The 21,314-nt window shown below is 46.1% G+C and overlaps 1 protein-coding gene across 1 annotated transcript; it reads left to right on the forward strand.

Moving 5' to 3' along the window:
• The first annotated feature begins 67 nt into the window (after positions 1–67).
• LOC142915700 (uncharacterized) lies at positions 68–20,436 on the forward strand. The gene is made up of 6 exons (XM_076061397.1): positions 68–135; positions 9,922–10,051; positions 12,381–12,565; positions 13,646–13,847; positions 15,717–15,895; positions 20,360–20,436. The coding sequence occupies exons 2-6, from the start codon at positions 10,000–10,002 to the stop codon at positions 20,405–20,407; spliced, it is 666 nt and encodes a 221-aa protein (XP_075917512.1). The 5' UTR covers positions 68–135; positions 9,922–9,999; the 3' UTR covers positions 20,408–20,436.
• Positions 20,437–21,314: the final 878 nt, after the last annotated feature.

The following is a 21,314-nucleotide window of genomic DNA, read 5'->3' on the forward strand; positions in this document are numbered from 1 at the left end:
AATTGAAATCGACTCATACATCCGTAATTCTATTATAATCGATTCCTAATGTTATCCCATTAGGAATCGGCGCGAGAATAGTTAATCGAAATTTGAATCGATTTTCTCTGCAGGTGACTTGGCGCAGCAGCCACGGTAAGCCGAGCCGATCGATACATCATCGGGTGCCAGGTTGTGGTGGACGTGGGGAGCGGTGGTGCAGTGGTTAGCGCACTGTGTGTGTGTGGGGAGCGGCGGTGCAGTGGTTAGCGCACTGTGTGAGTGTGTGTTGAGTTTATGTGTGCGTTGGGGTGGTAGCTGTGAACACAGTGGGTACTGTGTGGTTAGTAGTGACAAGTACATTATTATACAGCAGTGCCTTAAACTTGTTATTAGATTCAAGTATAATGTTGCAATGACTATTGTTTGCTAAACATAACTTAACATTTTTAATGACTGAGTTGAGTTTATGCGTGCATTGGGGTGGTAGCTGTGAACACAGTGGGGACTGTCTGTGTACTCAGTAGTGAGTAGTACATTATTATACAGCAGTGCATCTCATACACACACATCTCATACACACACACACACACGCATCTCATACACACACGCATCTCATACACACACACACACACATCTCATACACACACACATCTCATACACACCCACGCATCTCATACACACACATGCATCTCATACACACACACGCATCTCATATACACATGCATCTCATATACACACACATCTCATACACACACACACACATCTCATACACACACACATCTCATACACACACACTCGCATGCATCTCATACACACAAAGACAAAGACCCCCGTATAGCCTTAACAGACTCGGGGCAATCACTGGGAGCCAACACCTATGAAGGCCGGCCCAGCACACGATGGGGTGGGTGGCCAAACACCACGCCCGGCCGCATTTGTCTCCCAAGTGGCGATGTTCACACCCTGCACCAAGTACTCATTTAAGGCTGAGTTGACTTCAAAGACGGAAACAGGAATACTTCTTCACAATTATGGCAAATCGCCTGATGAAGCTGGTTGTAATAATCAGTGAAACGTCATACTCTAATGGTAAATGTTCTGGGTTTACTATCCAATACACAACCAGTGTGCTGAAGCAGTAACTAATTGGCACGTTTTGTTTACGTGACAAACCTTACTAATTGGCTGTGTCAGGTGGTGGCGGGTTTAACGACACATTTATATTTACGCAATCTAACCCAAAAAAAGGTCCCTTTATTATGGATGATATTGGTCGCAAAAGCCTACTAGGTTTTAAACTGAGTCGACCCAGGGGAAGCCCAGGACTGGTTCAGATCATCGTCGCTGGTGTTGGCCGTGAGTGGGAATCACTCAGGTCGCCAGGTTCGTAGTGCAGCACGCTCACCGCTGCACTACCGCTTCCCATATACACACACACACATGCATCTCATACACACAACAAAGACAAATATTTCGATTTAAAGCTTTCGTGACTGCAATGATTCATCTTCTTTGGTTCTTTCGGTAAAGTCACGTAGAATAAGAATAAAATAATAAATTGATAAAATAAAATAACACAATAATATTCTCACGACGTTTCGGCCACAACACAAGCGGCCTTCATCAGGTGAAGGGACGAGACTGTCTGGTAGGACAGCGCTGGAGTGAAAGAGCCACGTTCAGATCACGGCCTTTAAGCCTCAACTTTAGCACCACGGATAGCTACGGGCCCCGTTCAGACGGACGAGTTCGTCCATGGTCGGAACAGAGGAGGGGGAGAGAGACAGCTGCGAGGCCCTAGTATACTCCATGTTGTAAAACCATACCATTAACCGTGGTGTGAGAGGTATTAAGAGGCAATGCTGGCGAAAGAGCTGCGGTCTGAAGGTCATCGTAAAAATACAATTAATTAAGAACAGAAATGATTTAAAACATCTTTCCAGTGGTTACTAAGCCAGAATCCATCTTCTCGGTTGAAATTGTCTCTGTGCTTGTATATGTGAATGGCCTCATGAACGAATCTCTCATGGTAGCCGGTTGGTTTGCAAAGAACCTCCGTCTTGGAGAAGTCAATGTCATGTGAGCCCACTGAATTATAACAGTGATCTGCCACGGCAGAGGAGTTCGTCCTACCGTGTTTCAAGTCTGCTTTATGTTCGCGGATGCGGTCCGAGATATGTCTTTTGGTTTCTCCAATGTAGCTACTACCACAGAGGCACTTTAGTTTGTAAACGCCCGGGTACTGTATGTCTGGAACAGCATCTTTTACAGATGGAACTAAATCACGGATTTTATGTACTGTGTTGAATCGGACCTGGATCTTGTGTTTATTCAGGATTTTGGAGATCTTTTTTAGTGACCCCTGCAATGTAGGGTAAGGTAATAGTTTTGAGTGGCTCCACAAGAGGATCCTTCTTCATGACTGGAGTGATGGCTTTGCGGATTGTGTAGTCGGAGTAGCCATTAGCCCTGAGAGCCTGGTGTACCTGCTTGAGTTCACTGGTAATGTGTTCCTGGTCGGAAATGCATTGGGCTCTATGGTATAGAGTCTTGATGAGGGAGTTCTTCTGGGATGGATGGTGGTGGGAATCCGGTTTCAAGTAAGCATCTGTATGGGTAGCTTTCCTGTAGACAGAGTGGCTCATTGAACCATCATGTCTCCTTTTAATTAAGACATCCAAAAAGGGTAGTTTGCCATCTTTTTCGACCTCCATGGTAAATCTGATGGCTGGGTGTATGGAATTGATGTGGTTGCGGAATTGGTCTAGAGCAGGCTGGCCATGTGGCCAGATGACAAAGGTGTCATCAACGTACCTCTTCCATAAGGTCGGGCGTAGAGTGGCAGTCTGGATGGCGTCAGTTTCAAATTTTTCCATGAATACGTTGGCTACAACCGGAGATAGGGGGGAGCCCATTGGGGTGCCCTCAGTTTGTTTGTAGAAAGTTCCATTCCAGGTGAAGTATGTGTTGGTTAAGCAATGTCTCACCAGGGGGGGTACATCAGTATGCAGTCCTTGATGAACCAGGTCTTCAATGATAGCGATGGTGTCAGGTACCGGGACTTTGGTGAACAAGGACACCACATCAAAACTGACAAGCAGGTCGTTTGGGGACAGGGAAATGCCTTTGATTGTCGATACCAGGTGAGTAGAATTTAGTACCGCAGAGGTGGTTTTTCCAGTGAAAGGTCGCAGTATATCAGCAAGAAAACGTGCCAGTTTGTAGGTGGGGGAGTTGATAGTAGAGACGATGGGACGAAGGGGTGTATCTTCTTTGTGTATCTTTGGAAGCCCATATAATCTTGGTGGTCTGGCAGCAGAGGGTTTCAACGAGAACTGTTTGATCTCATCAATTAATGCTGTTGAATCAGAGATGATTTTGTTCGTTTTGGTGACCAGGCTGTTGGTGGGATCTCTTTTTATTTTTGTATAGCTGCCATCGTCGAGTAGTTCTTGAATTTTGTTGTTATATTCTGTTTTGTCCATGATGACAGTGGCATTGCCTTTGTCGGCTGAGAGGACGACAATATCATCCCTCTTTTTTAATTGAGATAATTCAAAACGTTCGTCTTTGCTGATGTTGCTGGGTGGCAACTTAGCGTTTTTGAGGGTTGCAGCGATTTCAGATCTTGCTACGTCTGCAGAGATGTGACTCAAGCCCTTGAGTGCAACGTCGACATGGGCAATGATATCATTAACCGGTAAGTGTCTCGGTGTGACAGCAAAGTTTAGACCTTTAGCTAAAACGGATTTCAGACCATCAGAAATGGAACTGTTACTGCGATTAATTACGACTTTGTTGACGTCTATCTTTTCGGTGTGTGGATCCGATTTTTTGCTGGAGAGGTGATTGAATTTGGAAATCAAATTGTCCCTACATTTGTTCGACATAGTGGCAGCCGAAGAGGTAGTCATATTGTCTACATGTTCCCAATCCGATGTAGACATTGTTGCTGTCAATTTTAAGTGTGATTTGTAGAGTGTCTTGTCTAACTGATCGAGTTCGGTGCATGTAAGTCTGATTTTTTCCCAGATAAGAGCGAAGCTAGTTCTAGCTAGAATTCGTTTTGCATTGAGAGAAGTTGCAACAGCAGAGGTTAGTGTAAATGCGGTTGGTATTACCTTAGAGTCGCGGCATCTCTTCAGAAAGGTGAGAGACTCGATTAGTTGAGCCTTATTCTTAGTTTTTTCGGTAAAGTCACGTTGAAGAGAAACAACAAAATAACAAAATATATATAAAACAATAAAAAATTCTCACGACGTTTTGACCATAACTCAAACGGTCATCATCAGGTGTGTCGGTTTGCATAAATTTATTTTGAAAACGGCATATTTATTTATTTATATAAAAATAACGTTTGCGTCACGCGCAACGATTGGCTGTTTGCCAGGACTAGTCCATCTATTTTTTGAAAAGAGGAGGGGGGAGACGAAATTTGTTTTTATGTATGCTGTCTGAAAGCCACTGTAAGCGTGAACAATCAATCAAGAACTGAAATGATTTATCAAATCTTTCCAATGATTGCTAAGATAGAATCCATCTTCTCGGTTGAAATTGTCTCTGTGTTTGTATATGTGGATAGCCTCATGAACGAATCTCTCATGGAAGCCAGATGGCTTACAAAGAACCTCCGTCTTGGAAAAGTCAATGGCATGTGAGCCTACTGAATTAGAACAATGATCTGCTACGGCCGAGGTGTTGGTCCTACCGTGTTTAAGGTCTGCTTTATGTTCACGAATGCGGTCCGAGATATGGCGTTTGGTTTCTCCAATGTACGTGCTTGAGTTCACTGCTTATGTGTTCCTGGTCGGATATGCATTGGGCTCTATGATACAGAGTCTTGATGAGAGAATTCTTCTGTGATGGATGGTGGTGGGAATCCGGTTTCAGATAAGCATCCGTATGGGTAGCTTTCCTGTAAAAAAGGTATCTTGCCACTCTGTCTACAGGAAAGCTACCCATACGGATGCTTATCTGAAACCGGATTCCCACCACCATCCATCACAGAAGAATTCTCTCATCAAGACTCTGTATCATAGAGCCCAATGCATATCCAACCAGGAACACATAAGCAGTGAACTCAAGCACGTACACCAAGCTCTTAGGGCTAATGGTTACTCCGACTATACAATCCGCAAAGCTATCACTCAAACCATGAAGAAGAACCCTCTTGAGGAGCCTTTCAAAACCATCACTTTACCCTACATTGCTGGGATCACAAAAAAGATCTCCAAAATCTTGAATAAACACAAGATCCAGGTCCGTTTCAACACATTACATAAAATCCGTGATCTGGTTCCGTCTGTAAAAGATGTGATTCCGGACATACAATACCCTGGTGTCTACAAACTAAGTTGCCTCTGTGGTAGTAGTTACATTGGAGAAACCAAACGCCATATCTCGGACCGCATTCGTGAACATAAAGCAGACCTTAAACACGGTAGGACCAACACCTCGGCCGTAGCAGATCATTGTTCTAATTCAGTAGGCTCACATGCCATTGACTTTTCCAAGACGGAGGTTCTTTGTAAGCCATCTGGCTTCCATGAGAGATTCGTTCATGAGGCTATCCACATATACAAACACAGAGACAATTTCAACCGAGAAGATGGATTCTATCTTAGCAATCATTGGAAAGATTTGATAAATCATTTCAGTTCTTGATTGATTGTTCACGCTTACAGTGGCTTTCAGACAGCATACATAAAAACAAATTTCGTCTCCCCCCTCCTCTTTTCAAAAAATAGATGGACTAGTCCTGGCAAACAGCCAATCGTTGCGCGTGACGCAAACGTTATTTTATATAAATAAATAAATATGCCGTTTTCAAAATAAATTTATGCAAACCGACACACCTGATGATGACCGTTTGAGTTATGGTCGAAACGTCGTGAGAATTTTTTATTGTTTTATATATATTTTGTTATTTTGTTGTTTCTCTTCAACGTGACTTTACCGAAAAAACTAAGAATATGAATTACTGCAGTCACGAAAGCTTTAAATCAAAATTTAGTTGAGCCTTCTTATCCCGGAGTCTTTTGAATGATCTTAAGGATGTGTGGAATCCCTCCCCGTAGAGGCGGTTAAATTTCGATTTAAAGCTTTCGTGACTGCAATGATTCATCTTCTTTGGTTCTTTCGGTAAAGTCACGTAGAATGAGAATAAAATAATAAATTGATAAAATAAAATAACACAATAATAATTTCAGATGGTCTGAAATCCGTTTTAGCTAAAGGTCTAAACTTTGCTGTCACACCGAGACACTTACCGGTTAATGATATCATTGCCCATGTCGACGTTGCACTCAAGGGCTTGAGTCACATCTCTGCAGCGTAGCAAGATCTGAAATCGCTGCAACCCTCAAAAACGCTAAGTTGCCACCCAGCAACATCAGCAAAGACGAACGTTTTGAATTATCTCAATTAAAAAAGAGGGATGATATTGTCGTCCTCTCAGCCGACAAAGGCAATGCCACTGTCATCATGGACAAAACAGAATATAACAACAAAATTCAAGAACTACTCGACGATGGCAGCTATACAAAAATAAAAAGAGATCCCACCAACAGCCTGGTCACCAAAACGAACAAAATCATCTCTGATTCAACAGCATTAATTGATGAGATCAAACAGTTCTCGTTGAAACCCTCTGCTGCCAGACCACCAAGATTATATGGGCTTCCAAAGATACACAAAGAAGATACACCCCTTCGTCCCATCGTCTCTACTATCAACTCCCCCACCTACAAACTGGCACGTTTTCTTGCTGATATACTGCGACCTTTCACTGGAAAAACCACCTCTGCGGTACTAAATTCTACTCACCTGGTATCGACAATCAAAGGCATTTCCCTGTCCCCAAACGACCTGCTTGTCAGTTTTGATGTGGTGTCCTTGTTCACCAAAGTCCCGGTACCTGACACCATCGCTATCATTGAAGACCTGGTTCATCAAGGACTGCATACTGATTTACCCCCCCTGGTGAGACATTGCTTAACCAACACATACTTCACCTGGAATGGAACTTTCTACAAACAAACTGAGGGCACCCCAATGGGCTCCCTCCTATCTCCGGTTGTAGCCAACGTATTCATGGAAAAATTTGAAACTGACGCCATCCAGACTGCCACTCTACGCCCGACCTTATGGAAGAGGTACGTTGATGACACCTTTGTCATCTGGCCACATGGCCAGCCTGCTCTAGACCAATTCCGCGACCACATCAATTCCATACACCCAGCCATCAGATTTACCATGGAGGTCGAAAAAGATGGCAAACTACCCTTTTTGGATGTCTTAATTAAAAGGAGACATGATGGTTCAATGAGCCACTCTGTCTACAGGAAAGCTACCCATACAGATGCTTACTTGAAACCGGATTCCCACCACCATCCATCCCAGAAGAACTCCCTCATCAAGACTCTATGCCATAGAGCCCAATGCATTTCCGACCAGGAACACATTATCAGTGAACTCAAGCACGTACACCAGGCTCTCAGGGCTAATGGCTACTCCGGCTACACAATCCGCAAAGCCATCACTCCAGTCATGAAGAAGGATCCTCTTGTGGAGCCACTCAAAACCATCACCTTACCCTACATTGCAGGGGTCACTAAAAAAGATCTCCAAAATCCTGAATAAACACAAGATCCAGGTCCGATTCAACACAGTACATAAAATCCGTGATTCAGTTCCATCTGTAAAAGATGCTGTTCCAGACATACAGTACCCGGGCGTTTACAAACTAAAGTGCCTCTGTGGTAGTAGCTACATTGGAGAAACCAAAAGACATATCTCGGACCGCATCCGCGAACATAAAGCAGACTTGAAACACGGTAGGACGAACTCCTCTGCCGTGGCAGATCACTGTTATAATTCAGTGGGCTCACATGACATTGACTTCTCCAAGACGGAGGTTCTTTGCAAACCAACCGGCTACCATGAGAGATTCGTTCATGAGGCCATTCACATATACAAGCACAGAGACAATTTCAACCGAGAAGATGGATTCTGGCTTAGTAACCACTGGAAAGATGTTTTAAATCATTTCTGTTCTTATTAATTGTATTTTTACGATGACCTTCAGACCGCAGCTCTTTCGCCAGCATTGCCTCTTAATACCTGTCACACCACGGTTAATGGTATGGTTTTACAACATGGAGTATACTAGGGCCTCGCAGCTGTCTCTCTCCCCCTCCTCTGTTCCGACCATGGACGAACTCGTCCGTCTGAACGGGGCCCGTAGCTATCCGTGGTGCTAAAGTTGAGGGTAAGAATCCACCCATTTTTTCGCCATATAGCATTGTGATATATAACGACTTATTGTTGGTAGCTTAGCTGATTGGAGAATATAGAGTTTATTGATAACATTTAGGTAATTTATATTTTAGTTGTTTATTGGTTCACTATATAGTAATGTGAATAGCTCAGATGTGTAGGCCTTGACTTCAACATAGTCATTTCTGTGACCAGTCACTAGCTAATCACTCAGTTATTTCAATGCTAAATTCGCCTAGTTATTTCAATGCTAAATTCTCCTGTTTGATTTGTACTAAGTGCCTCGGTGAATGTGTATGGTCTGACTTTAACGTAGCTATTTCTGTGAGCAGTTACAAGCTAATCACTCAGCTATTTCAATGCTAAATTCTATGCTAATTCTATTGTCAAGGGGTGCCTCTGCGGATGTGTATGCTTTAACTTAGCTATTTCAATGCTAAATTCTATGCTAATTCCATTGTCAAGGGGTGCCTCTGCGGATGTGTATGCTATTTCTGTGACCAGTCACAAGCTAATCATTCAGCCATTTCAATGCTAAATTATATGCTAATTCCTTTGTCAAGGCGCTTTGTTCCTCTCACACAGCTTAAAGGCCGTGATCTGAACGTGGCTCTTTCACTCCAGCGCTGTCCTACCAGACAGTCTCGTCCCTTCACCTGATGAAGGCCGCTTGTGTTGTGGCCGAAACGTCGTGAGAATATTATTGTGTTATTTTATTTTATTTTATCAATTTGTTATTTTATTCTCATTCTACGTGACTTTACCGAAAGAACCAAAGAAGACAATGTTTCTACTTGCTCTGATGTCCGTGATCTTTGTGTTTGATATAAATTTCACCCCCTTTTGCAACGTTAGCTGATTCGATGGCTTCGTTATGTTTTCTTCACCATCGTCTAAATTGTTGCTCTCGGCATATACGCGATGCTACCGCAAGATCAGTGACGCGCACGCCGCTGTCATACTTTTTTCTACGATCTCTTATTTCACGTCGACAGTGATCCTCGCCATTTTCTTCGCAGCTTGGCTTTCCTCACTAACCTTCTTGAATGAATTGACAAAAAAAATTAACGTTAAAATGACAAAAAACACCACGTGGAAATTCACGGAGAGTTGTAGCAAAAGGGTTGCGCACTGAACGAGATCTACTGGACAGGCAGACTGAGGAGCGGCGCTTTGTTTAAGTCGTGAACGGGCTCTACTCTACGCGGTGACTCATCCCGACCCATACAAGTTGCAGCAAGCGCATCGTACCCCAAGCAAGACGTATCCCAAGACATTTTTTCTCTCGTCAAATACACGACGTGGACCAAATTCAACGTATTCCAAAGCGGTCGTCCACTGTAAATGCGTTTTGGTGAGGAGAGTGCGATGTTGCTGTGATGTAACAGTCGATAACGCTGGTGTTGTTGACGAGGTACAAGAACCAATGGTCGCCGCCTCAGAGCTGAATGTGAACGTCCATTTCAATGCTATAAAATACTGTGAATTATTAAGGTCTAAAATATGAAGCGCGGTGGAAGGATGGTGTCTGATCGACTTATTGCAGGTTAGAGATGTTAACTTATTTGTATTGTATAATGTCATTGTAGTGGTGTGTGCATTGTCTTAATCAATAATCTAATGGTGTGAAATGCATTGTGTTTTAATACGCAACATACATAGGGTTCACGGCGGGAGGAGAAGGGGACGGTGGTGGTGTACCAGCTACACCAGCGGCAGCAAGAACGCGCCGGCCACGCCATGTTGCCGCGGTGTCTAGCGGTGCTCCTTCTGGCCTCCGTCGCGGTCCGAGGTAACAACCACCGTGAACACCGACCAGTCCAGTTCGCTTATTGGTTAGAGCCCTGTGAGCCATGCGGCTCTTGAATCGGGTTGCAACCGCAACGAAACAATAACACGAACAAGAAACCGCAGCGGCAGCATCCAGCAAGCGTCACCGTGACGGTAATCGTCATTGACGCCGTTGTTCGGCATCGTCTTGTCTAGCGTCGTCATCGTCGTTGTCATCCGTAGACGCGTCAGCACCGCCATCGTATAATCCGTAGTTGTGGCAGCAGGTTTCCGACATCGCTGTTATCAGCAGAGTTCATCATTTGGAGAGGCTAATAGGGTGGCTGGAATCGCCAGTGTTCTGTGCATTGAACAAATAAACAGCCCAGGGCCTGCGCTTGAGCAATGGCGAGCTACAGGAGAATGCCACACGTATCGGAGCATTCATAGCTCGGGGTGAGCAGCTCTATCATGGGATACCTTTTCACCAGTATCAAAGTATTAAATATAAGAATAGATTTGACCCTTTTGACCAAGAAAACAGATGTTATTATATTTTGATTTAAAGCTTTCGGGACTGCAGGGATTCATATTCTTGGTTCTTTCGGTAAAGTCACCATGTAGAAGGGAAACAATAAAATAATAACAATATAAAACAATAAAATTCCCTTCTATGTGACTTTACCGAAATGACCAAGAAAACATGTTATTATGTTCAAATACCAAATAGATAACTTTGTCAAGGAATCAATTACTGCATCAGCTACACGTACTTGTGGTGAACATGCAAACAGACATGGTCTGATAAAAAAAAAATATATATATAGTGCATTGTACTCTTTGGTTTTTTCGGTAAAGTCACGTAGGTAAAAAAAAAATCTAGAATCTAAATGATAACAGCTGAATTAAACAACTAAATTAAATGATTTAATTAAATTAAATGATTTAATTTAGTTGTTTTCATTTATTTTATTGATTTTTTTTTACCCACGTGACTTTCCCGAAAAAACCAAAGAGTATGAATCCTTGCAGTCACGAAATCTTCAAATCTAGAAATAGCGCATTGTCTTTGTACTGTTGTTGGCGTTCCCTGGTCTGACAATGGTGAGGCTAGGCCATTAAGAACAAGGCTGTCTCTGGTGTAGACCAATCGGTTTCTCAAAGACAATGCATATAAGATTATAGTCACGTTACTTTTTTTATTTAAAGCTTTCGTGACTGCAGGGATTCATATTCTTGCTTCTTTCGGTAAAGTCACCACGTAGAAGGGAAACAATAAAATAATAATATATATATAAAACAATAAAATTATCACGATGTTTAGACTGCAACACAAGCAATCATCATCAGGTGTGAAAAACCACGGCAAGCAATGTATTTATTATTTTATTGTTTCCCTTCTACTTGACTTTACCGAAAGAACCAAGAATATAGTTACGTTATTATTATTAAAGCACTGCATATATTATCAGAGGTTGTTTGCATGGTCACCACACGTACCGTATGTGTGGTCATTTTCAGACTTGGTTCCCTGCAAAAGGTGTCTATTTGGTGTTGGAACATCTTAACACAACTCCTCTTTGATTAGTTTAACACGTAGGCTTTCGCGACCAATATTATTCATAATAAAGGTTTTTGGGTTAGATCGCGTTATTTATAAATGTGTCGTAACCCTCCACCACCCGACACGGCCAATCAGCAAAAAAAAGTGTCACGTTGACAAAAGACAAATAATTCACTACTTTAGCCCACCGGTGTGTTAAAGAGTGAATCCACATTTACAGTTTGAGTACGACGTTTCGCTGGTAAATACATCCAGCATCATCGGGCAATTTGCCAGAATGGTAAAGCCCTCGCTTGCTCCCGGTCTTAAATAGAGCAGCAGGGTGACGTCATCATTTAACTCATATCAGGTGCAGTGATGAGAGGCAGGGGGGGAATTGTAATTATATAATCGATTGGTAATCAGCCATTGGTTATGATTAGTAATGAGTTGTAGATTAGTAATTAGTTGTAATGTGTGTTAGTGATTATATGCTACGTTAGTAATCCGTTAATTAGCATGTGTTTCCCCTATAAGGAATTGTAATATGTATTATTTAATAATACTCAAACTGTAAATGTTGTGGATTCACTCTTCAACACCACCGGTGTGGGGCTAAAGTAGTGAACTATTTGTCTTTTGTCAACGTGACACTTTTTTTTTGCTGATTGGCCGTGTCGGGTGGTGGAGGGTTACGACACATTTATAAATAACGCGATCTAACCCAAAAACAACCTTTATTGTGAATAATATTGGTCGCGAAAGCCTACTACGTGTTAAACTCTCTTTCTCCTCTCTTCCCGTGCAGATGTAACGTTCGCAGCAAAGCTCCGGCTCTCCCTGCCGGAGAGGCTGGACGCGACGGAGGGGGTGAGCTTGACCATCAACTGCTCTTTCTCACCGCCGCCGACCGACCCGAATCACGTCATCGTCAAGTGGTCCGTGTTGCCCGCGTTCTACTCGAAGAACACGCCCATTGGCGACGTCATCCAGGTGATGGGCGGACCTCATCCCGGCTCTAACTTTGAACGACCTGACTCCCCCGTCCGTGTCGCCGCTGGCATTGACACGCCGCGGTTTTTGTTTAACCGGCGGCGCGTTATTTGCGCGTGTTTGTTTTGCTCCGGAGGAGTGACGGTGTCACTCAACGACCCAGCTAACGTCTCGTCGAGTGCCACTTTTTTGTTGTTTTAAATAAGGATCTCGTTTTAAGAAGTTTGCCTAATTTCGTAATTGAACGGCTTCCTATTGAATGAAACTGGCACACCCAAGGGATAAAGCCCCACGTGCACAAGGAAAGAGCGTGCGATGTTCCAAACAAATAAAGTGGACTCTTTGATTATCCGCACTTACAGATCGGGAAGACGGCCGTGGATAATTCAAAGTCACGGATAATCCACAACTTTAACCAGTTTCTGTGGATCTCTATGCCAGAAACCACTAATATAAGTTATACATTACTAGACTTAAGGCTTTCGTGACTTCACGAGTTCATATTCTTTGGGTCTTTCGCTAAAATTTCGATTTCAAGTTTTCGTGACTGCAGGGATTCATCTTCTTGGTTCTTTCGGTAAAGTCACCACGTAGAAGGGAAACAATAAAATTATAAAAATAAAACCTAATAATGTTATTATGTTTTATTATTTTATTATTTCCCTTCTTTCGGCAAAGTCACGTAGATAGGTTCATTTTATTTGAACCTATCTGCGTGACTTTTACCGGAAGACCCAAAGAATATTTACATGTCACTGACGAGATGCGCATGCCGAATGATAACACTTTACTGCCCCTGCCCAGCAGAAGGCTCCGCCCACTTAAGCGGATGACGGCGGGGCCACAGCCAATCGGGCATCAATCAAATCGCGGCCGAATTCGTACGCTGCAGGAATCAAACAAAATAAAAAAGTCGTGCATCGCGAAACTTCGCCGCCTCCTCCGCACCGGAGTCTGGGAACGCTGCGCGAGTCGCCGGGAGCCGCTGTGGGACGCTCGGGAGAGACGGGCCGGAGACGGGCGGGCGGGCGGGCGGGCGGCAACACCGGATCGCGGCCTTTCCTTTTTTCTCGTCCGCAGATCTACAACTCGGGCGTCGACGTCGTCGGCGTCGGGGTGGCCGCGCTCGTGGGCGACGTGGCGAAGGGCGACTGCTCCGTGAGGCTCCGGCGCGTCTCCGCGGGCCTCGGCCCCGTGATTGGGTGCATGGTGGTCTGCGGGCGGTGCAACGCGGAGGACGTTGCGGTGGCACGGGAGGCGACGCTGAACGTGACGGTCGCAGGTGAACGGAGCGAGCGGCGTTTGGGGGGGGACCGTCCGATCACAAAAGGCCACTTGGCAAAAGATGGGTGGGTGGGTGTGGGTTGGTTTTATTCTAGATTTGAAGGGGACTCCAAAAACCTCAACGGTAACTCCACCCAACCCCGGTCAATTAAAATCCAAAGGGGCATCCTCTTAAAATAATCCGTCCCCAATAAACAAGGCACCGCCAGTGAACTTGAAACCAACGCCGGGACCATCTTTTCTACATCACCAATCCATATCGACGCCTCAATCTGGCTCACAATGCCTAAACTACCGCCATTAGACACTTTTTTTTCCAAATGTCTTTTGCTGTGGTTTTCACACCTGATGATGATCGCTCGCGTTGCGGTCGAAACGTCGTGATTTTTTGCTATTTTATTTTTACCTACGTGACTTTACCGAATAGAACCAAAGAGTGTGGGTTGGTTTTATATATCTACGGGAACATTTTTGGCGGTCTCACGATGATGACGAAAAGAAGAGGCTGCTTTTTTTACCCCTTTCCATTCGTCACGTCCTGAAGATGTTGCAGACGCCACTGCCGCCGTCTGTTGAGCTTGGGACTCTCGGTCCAAATTAGGCGACCGGACACACGGGTACCCGGTTTGTTCGTATCTCTGAAAGTTCCTAGTAGGACATTCGTAAGTAGGGAGTCCCTGTGATCAATTATTATAATAATATAAATTATCTTCTTTGGTTCTTTTGGTAAAGTCACGCAGATTGAGAATAAAATAATAAATTGATAAAATAAAATAACACAATAATATTTAATTCTCATTCTACGTGGTGACTTTACCGAAAGAACCAAAGAAGATGAATCCTTGCAGTCACGAAAGCTTTAAATCGAAATATAAATTATATTTGTAAATTCTGATATCGCGTTTAGCATCTATACACGCTAGCATAATGACTCCCCCCACCGCCCCCCTTTAACGAGGATTCCTTTAGCGCTCACTTTTCCCAGGGGGCCGCACCTCGAGCACTGAGGGAGGCCTGCCTGCAGTGTACCGGTGGCGTGCGCGCGAGGGGAGAATTCTCGTGTAGCACGATTCACGCGGGCCCGAGGGATGAAGCTGGTGTCATCCCGTGCGACGGCCCGAGCGGGGAGCAGCTGCGTTGGCGGTTAGCGCTACGCTGCTGCTGCTACGAATCTGGCGGCCCGAGTTCAATTCCCGTTCGCGGCCAACGCCGGTGACGGTGATTTGATCCGGCGTCGGCCTGAAACGAGTTCCCCGGTGCGGTTTGTAAACACCGCCGCTGGGGAGACAAAGGCGAGCCGGGCAGGCGTGGTGCTGGACACCCACCCTGGTGTGGCGTGCCAGCTTCCATTGCCGCTGCTCGCTAGCGGCACTTGACCTAACCGTCTGTCGAGGCTACGCCTTTGATACCCTTGAGCGTCCTGCGTGATAACGTCGCACGTCTGGTGCACATCGGTCGACCCCACGGCGCCTGCTGCTGGGTCTGTCCCCGTGACCTACCGCCAGTCTTCAAGTGCGCCGAGCCTGGCGACAAGCGCCGTGTTGTTGTTGTTGTCGACGCCCTTAGAAGAGAGCGTGCGGGGTTAGAGTGATAACGGTGAAGATGCCCCCCCCCTCCCCCCGGTGAGCCGTGTCCAGGCAGTGCCACTTTTTAGCGATTGATCCTCCTGCCTGCCTTGCCGCAGGCGAAGTTTCAAGTTTTTTTTTTCATTTCATTTTATCGGGCGCGGCCCTGCGAGCCGCGCGGCTCTCAGGTCGGGTGCAGCAACAACAGCGAACGAACAAAACGCGAAGCCGCGTTGAGCCGGTGGCGCCGCGTGCCGGTCTCACCGAGCCCCTTCTCCGTCGCCGCCCCGGTTCTCTGTCAGCCCCGCGGCGGCGCAATGGCGACGCCGCCTCCGACCCCACAGCGACCGCGCCGCTCCCCTCGCCCACGAAGGGGACGTGGCTGGTGGCGGCGGTGGTGGAGGCGGTGGCGGTGGCGACGTTGACAGCGCTGGGCTTGGTGGCCGGGGCTGCTGCCGTCGTCGCCGCGTTCGTCTGCAAGGTGCGCTGAAGCCCGCCACCTGTTCTGTATTTTGAATTTGTGGTGTCTCTCATCATCACGGTGGCTATGAGATGTTAACTACCTCGCCCGGTATGCAGGAGGTCATGGGTCTGACCCTGATGTCTGCTGTACATTTGAAGTCTGCGTCTCTCTCTGTCTTTCTAAACACGAGATTTTGATCCTGTCCATAGTAGAGTTTGTTTGGGTGAGATCGTGTAAATATAAATGCTCTGTCGTTAAACCCGCCATCACCTGACACAGCCAATTAGTAAGGTTTGTGTCACATAAACAAAACGTGCTAAGTAGTTACTCGTTTATCGTGTAGTCTATAGTGTACTGTACAGTGTAGTGTATAGTGTAGTGTACAGTGTAGTATGCAGTGTAGTCTATAGTGTAGTATACAGTGTAGTGTATAGTGTAGTCTATAGTGTAGTATACGAGTTCATCACATACCGTTTGTGTGTTGGAGCGTGAACCCACTACAACATTTACAATTATAGTGTAGTTTATAGTGTAATGTATAGTGTAGTGTATAGTGTAGTATACTTGTTCAACACTAACTCGTTGTGTGTTGGAGCGTAAACCCACTGCAACATTTACAATTATAGTGTAGTTTATAGTGTAGCGTAGTATACAGTTTAATGTATAGTGTAGTGTATAAAGTAGTATACTAGTTCAACACTAACTGGTTGTGTGTTGGAGAGTAAATCCACTACAACATTTACAATTATAGTGTACTCTTTGTTTTTTTCGGTAAAGTCACATATAAATAAGAAATAATGAAATAACATAATAGCGTACGACGTTTCGGTTGCAACACAAGCAGCCATCATCAGGTACAGAAGAGCTAAATTTACGAGACGGGAGACACATAACCTCAGATGTATACACAGACACCCAAGTAGGGGGAACTAACACAGATACAACAGGGGACACAGAGAGAGAAGCATACCAGACAAACAGGGTTTAGCAAAATTTTTGGAAACCATGTAAAGCAACACAGTCGGTCGGTCAAAACACAATTAACGCATAGTCCGGTTGATCACGCTATTTCAAAAGATTGCTAAATTGCAAGTAAAGTATGAAACTCAAAATACAACAACAACCGCCATTCGCCACTAAGTGGCGGTGACGTCACCACGACGCTTGTGCCAGGCTATGTGCACCGTGAGGCCACGTGAAGTGTCGAACGCCCGCTGGCAGGAGGTCACTGGGCAGACCCAGGTGCCACGGGTCGACTGACTGAGATGACTGGCTGATGCACCACCTGTGCCCCCTACTGTGCCAACCTGCTGTGCTTTAGCCACCCGGCGCTCCGCTCGTTGTTCTGAGCGTCGCTCCTCCGCCCTCCGTTGTTATTGGAGGGCGACTGCCTCCAACTGCCCAGTAGCATCCTTCACGAGCCTCCTCCACAGAGGCCGATCTTGACACCGCTGGTACCAGTCATCGGCAAGTCCACTCAGCTCCACGTCCTCCTGTACCACATCACTCCATCTCTTCTCTAGCCCGTGCCGCGCCCGCTTAGCCCCCTCTTCATCTTCTTCTGGCACTGCAGCCTCAGCAGGGTCATCCTCACTTTGTGCCACGATGTTTTCCTGGCTGAGGGATTTTCCCTCCCCCAGGACCTCACAGAAATGCTCAGCAAATCTGCGAACCTGTTCCTGGGGGTCGGAGATTGGATCACCGTTTTTTCCCCTAATGATGGTAATAGGTGTGGCGCTGCAGGTTACTTTTTTGATGGAGTTAAATAGAGATTTGTGATCACGGGCCACTGAGGCAGACTCCATCTCCTCAGCAACCCGCGACCACCACCCATCCTTGCAGCGCCTCACGGCTCTCCGAACCTCCGAGCGAAGGCTGCGGTAAGCCTCCTCATTCTCTGACGTGGGATTCTGTAGCCGATGACAGTGGGCCTGTCGCTTTTTCTCAACCATCCTGAACACCTCCTCTGTCAGCCAGGGTCTCTGGGGAGGTCTGGACCGCGTACCCAAAGCAGCCATTGCAGCTGCATGAGTCACAGTCCTAAACCTCGCCCATTTACCCTCGACATCAGGAGGAGTCGGGGACGATGCCAATCCCAGCCGCAAGCGATGATGAAATTCTCGCTTGCAACTTTCATCAGATAACTGAGACCAGGCCACTTTATGTTGGAATGGGGTCCTGGGTGTACACCCACCACCGGAGTGGAAGAATGGCAGGCGCATCTTACAGATGACTAGTCGATGGTCAGAGGGCAGATCAGCTCCACGGTAGGTCCTGGTGTCAAGGACATGGGCTCGCATTCGCTGGTCCGTCACTATGTAGTCCAGCAGATGTTCTTGCTTGGACCCGGCATGCATCCATGATGTTGTATGGATGCGCCGATGCCCGAACAGCATGTTGGTAATTACAAGCCCATGGGCTGCACAAAAATCTAGCAGCCTCCTACCGTTGTTATTGAGCTGATCTGGCCCATGCCCTCCAATCACTCCAGACCAGGTGCCAGTATCATGACCAACTCGGGCATTGAAGTCACCCAACATGATGACTCTATCCCGAGGGGCCACTTTAGCCAGCACCTGTGACAGGAGGTCATAGAAGGCATCTGACTCATCGGCTTTGCCTGCATCCCTCCACGGATGTTCATCTTCGGTGGGGGCATAAGTAACCACGACCACCATTCCTCGCCTCCGGTTGATGGGAAGGCGAGCCCAAAGTAGCCTGGGGCTTACAGCTTCCCACACCTCACCGCCACGCTCCCACGCCCCCTTCATTCTTTTGTTCAAAAGAAGACCCACACCCTGTTGTTTGGCAGTCTGCTGCCCCGAGTAGAGGACTGTCCACCCCTCATGGTGGCAGGAGCCAGAGCCGGTCCACCGGACCTCCTGAATGCCGCATAGATCCAGGCGGTACCGGTCCAGCTCCCGACAGAGGAGTGGCAGCCTCTCCTCTGCAGTGAGCGTTCGAACATTCCACATGGCCACCCGTAGTGGCTTTTCGTTGTTTCTGGAGTAGCCCCGAGGGTAGGTATTCAATATCCTGGCTCCGCCAATTGGGGTTTGGCCAGGAGACGTCATAGACGCCTGGCCCCCCGGGGCCTCCGGCACAAGCTTATTAGTTACATATTTCAGTTTAATTCGTGGTTTCGTGGTAATTAATTGAAGGTGGAGGGGTTACCAGCCCCTCGCACCCGTCCAGAGCCCCCGTTTAGCCCCTGTGGTGGAAACATATGCCATGAGGGGAGGAACCAATCAAAATTGGATCTCCCCCCACAGCACTGTCCACGACAGAGTTGCCCGTCCGGCACCGCGAGGAGGTAGGGGGTTGTTTTGCCGGACTCAAAATACAGACACACACACACAGACAACCAAGTGGAGCGAGCCAGCACAGAGACAAGGACACAGCAAAGCCGCCCCAAACAGGCAGAGAAGGCAAGGCTGAGTGACAATGGGACAAAATCAGCACGAGGCATGCACGGAGCAAAGCAGGGCGCTGCAGCACACAACATTTGTCTGTGTTGCTTTATATGGTTTCCAAAAATTTTGCTAAACCCTGTTTGTCTGGTATGCTTCTCTCTCTGTGTCCCCTGTTGTATCTGTGTCAGTTCCCCCTACTTGGGTGTTTGTATATACATCTGAGGTTATGTGTCTCCCCTGTCTTGTAAATTTAGCTCTTCTGTACCTGATGATGTTTGCTTGTGTTGCAACCGAAACGTCGTACGCTATTATGTTATTTCATTATTTCTTATTTATACGTGACTTTATCGAAAAAACCAAAGAGTAATCCCTGCAGTTACGAAAGCTTCAAATCAAATTATAGTGTAGTGTAGTATACAGTGTATAGTGTAGTCTATAGTGTACTGTACAGTGTAGTGTATGGCGTAGTCTATAGTGTAGTATACTAATTCATTACTAACTGGATGTGTGTTGGAGAGTAAATCCACTACAACATTTACAATTATAGTGTAGTTTATAGTGTAGTGTAGTATACAGTTTAATGTATAGTGTAGTGTATAATGTAGTATACTAGTTCAACACTAACTGGTTGTGTGTTGGAGAGTAAACCCACTACAACATTTACAATTATAGTGTAGTTTATAGCGTAGTGTAGTATACAGTGTAGTGTATAGTGTAGTCTATAGTTTAGTTTATAGTGTAGTCTATAGTGTAGTATACAGTGTGGTGTATAGTGTAGTCTATAGTGTAGTATATAGTGTAGTGTATCGTGTAGTCTATAGTGTAGTATACTAGTTCAGTACTAACTGGTTGTGTGTTGGAGAGTAAATCCACTACAACGTTTTACAATTCGAGTACCTGGTGACATTTCACCGGTAACTACGACAACAACAACCAGAAACATCAACAGACCTGACGATGCTGCTTGCTGCTGCTGCTGTTGTATTTCGGGAAGCGTCAAAGGAGTTCCGTGCGTTGTTGAGTTTATCTTCCCACCCTGCGCGTGATCTTCTCGTTCTCTTTCCTCCAGCGAGGGAGCGACGGAGCGTCCCAATCCTGGTTCCCGAGTGCCTGCTGATGAGTCACGCCGTCTCTGCCGAGTCCAGGTAGCCACCGCCACCACCACCAGCAGCTCCACTATCACCATTCCCAACACCACCACCCCCACCACCACCACCACCAGCAGCTCCACCATCACCATTCCCAACACCACCACCACCACCAGCAGCTCCACCATCACCATTCCCAACACCACCGCCGCGATAGATTTGATGTAGTCTCTTTGTTTATCAAAGTTCCTGTGCCTGACACAATTGCAAGCATTGGAGATTTGGTCCAACAAGGGCTGAATGCTGATGTACCGGCCCTGGTGACACACTGCCTCACCAACACTTACTTCACCTGGAATGGAACATTCTGCAAACAAGTTGAAGGTACCCCAATGGGTTCTCCCTTATCTCCAATCCTAGCCAATGTTTTGCATGGACAACTTTGAGACGGATGCCGTCCAGGCATCCACCCTACGTCCATCCTTGCGGTACGTGGATGACAAATTCGTCATCTGGCCACATGGCCGACCAGCTCTGAACAGATTCCTCAACCGCATCAACTCTCCATACACCCAGACATCAAATTCACAATGGAAGTGGAAAAGGATGGCAAGCTACCCTTCTTGGATGTTTTAATCGAAAGGAGACCAGATGGCTCAATGGGACACTCTGTCTACAGGAAAGCCACCCATACGGATGCTTATCTAAAACCTGACTCCCACCACCATCCTTCCCAGAAGAATTCCCTCATCAAAGCTCTACACTATGGAGCTGGATGTATTTCCGACCGTCATCACCGAGCCAGTGAACTTGAACACGTACACCAAGCTCTCAAGATGAATGGATATTCAGACTACACAATCCGTAAAGCTATCACCCCAACCGTTGGGAAATAACCGTCTGAGGACCCAATTCAAAAACATCACCTTGCCATAG

Source organism: Petromyzon marinus, unplaced genomic scaffold (assembly GCF_048934315.1).
Source record: "Petromyzon marinus isolate PM22_M1 ecotype Great Lakes invasive population unplaced genomic scaffold, UKy_Petmar_22M1.pri1.0 PM_G_Scaffold_34, whole genome shotgun sequence".
NCBI classification, from domain to species: domain Eukaryota; kingdom Metazoa; phylum Chordata; class Hyperoartia; order Petromyzontiformes; family Petromyzontidae; genus Petromyzon; species Petromyzon marinus.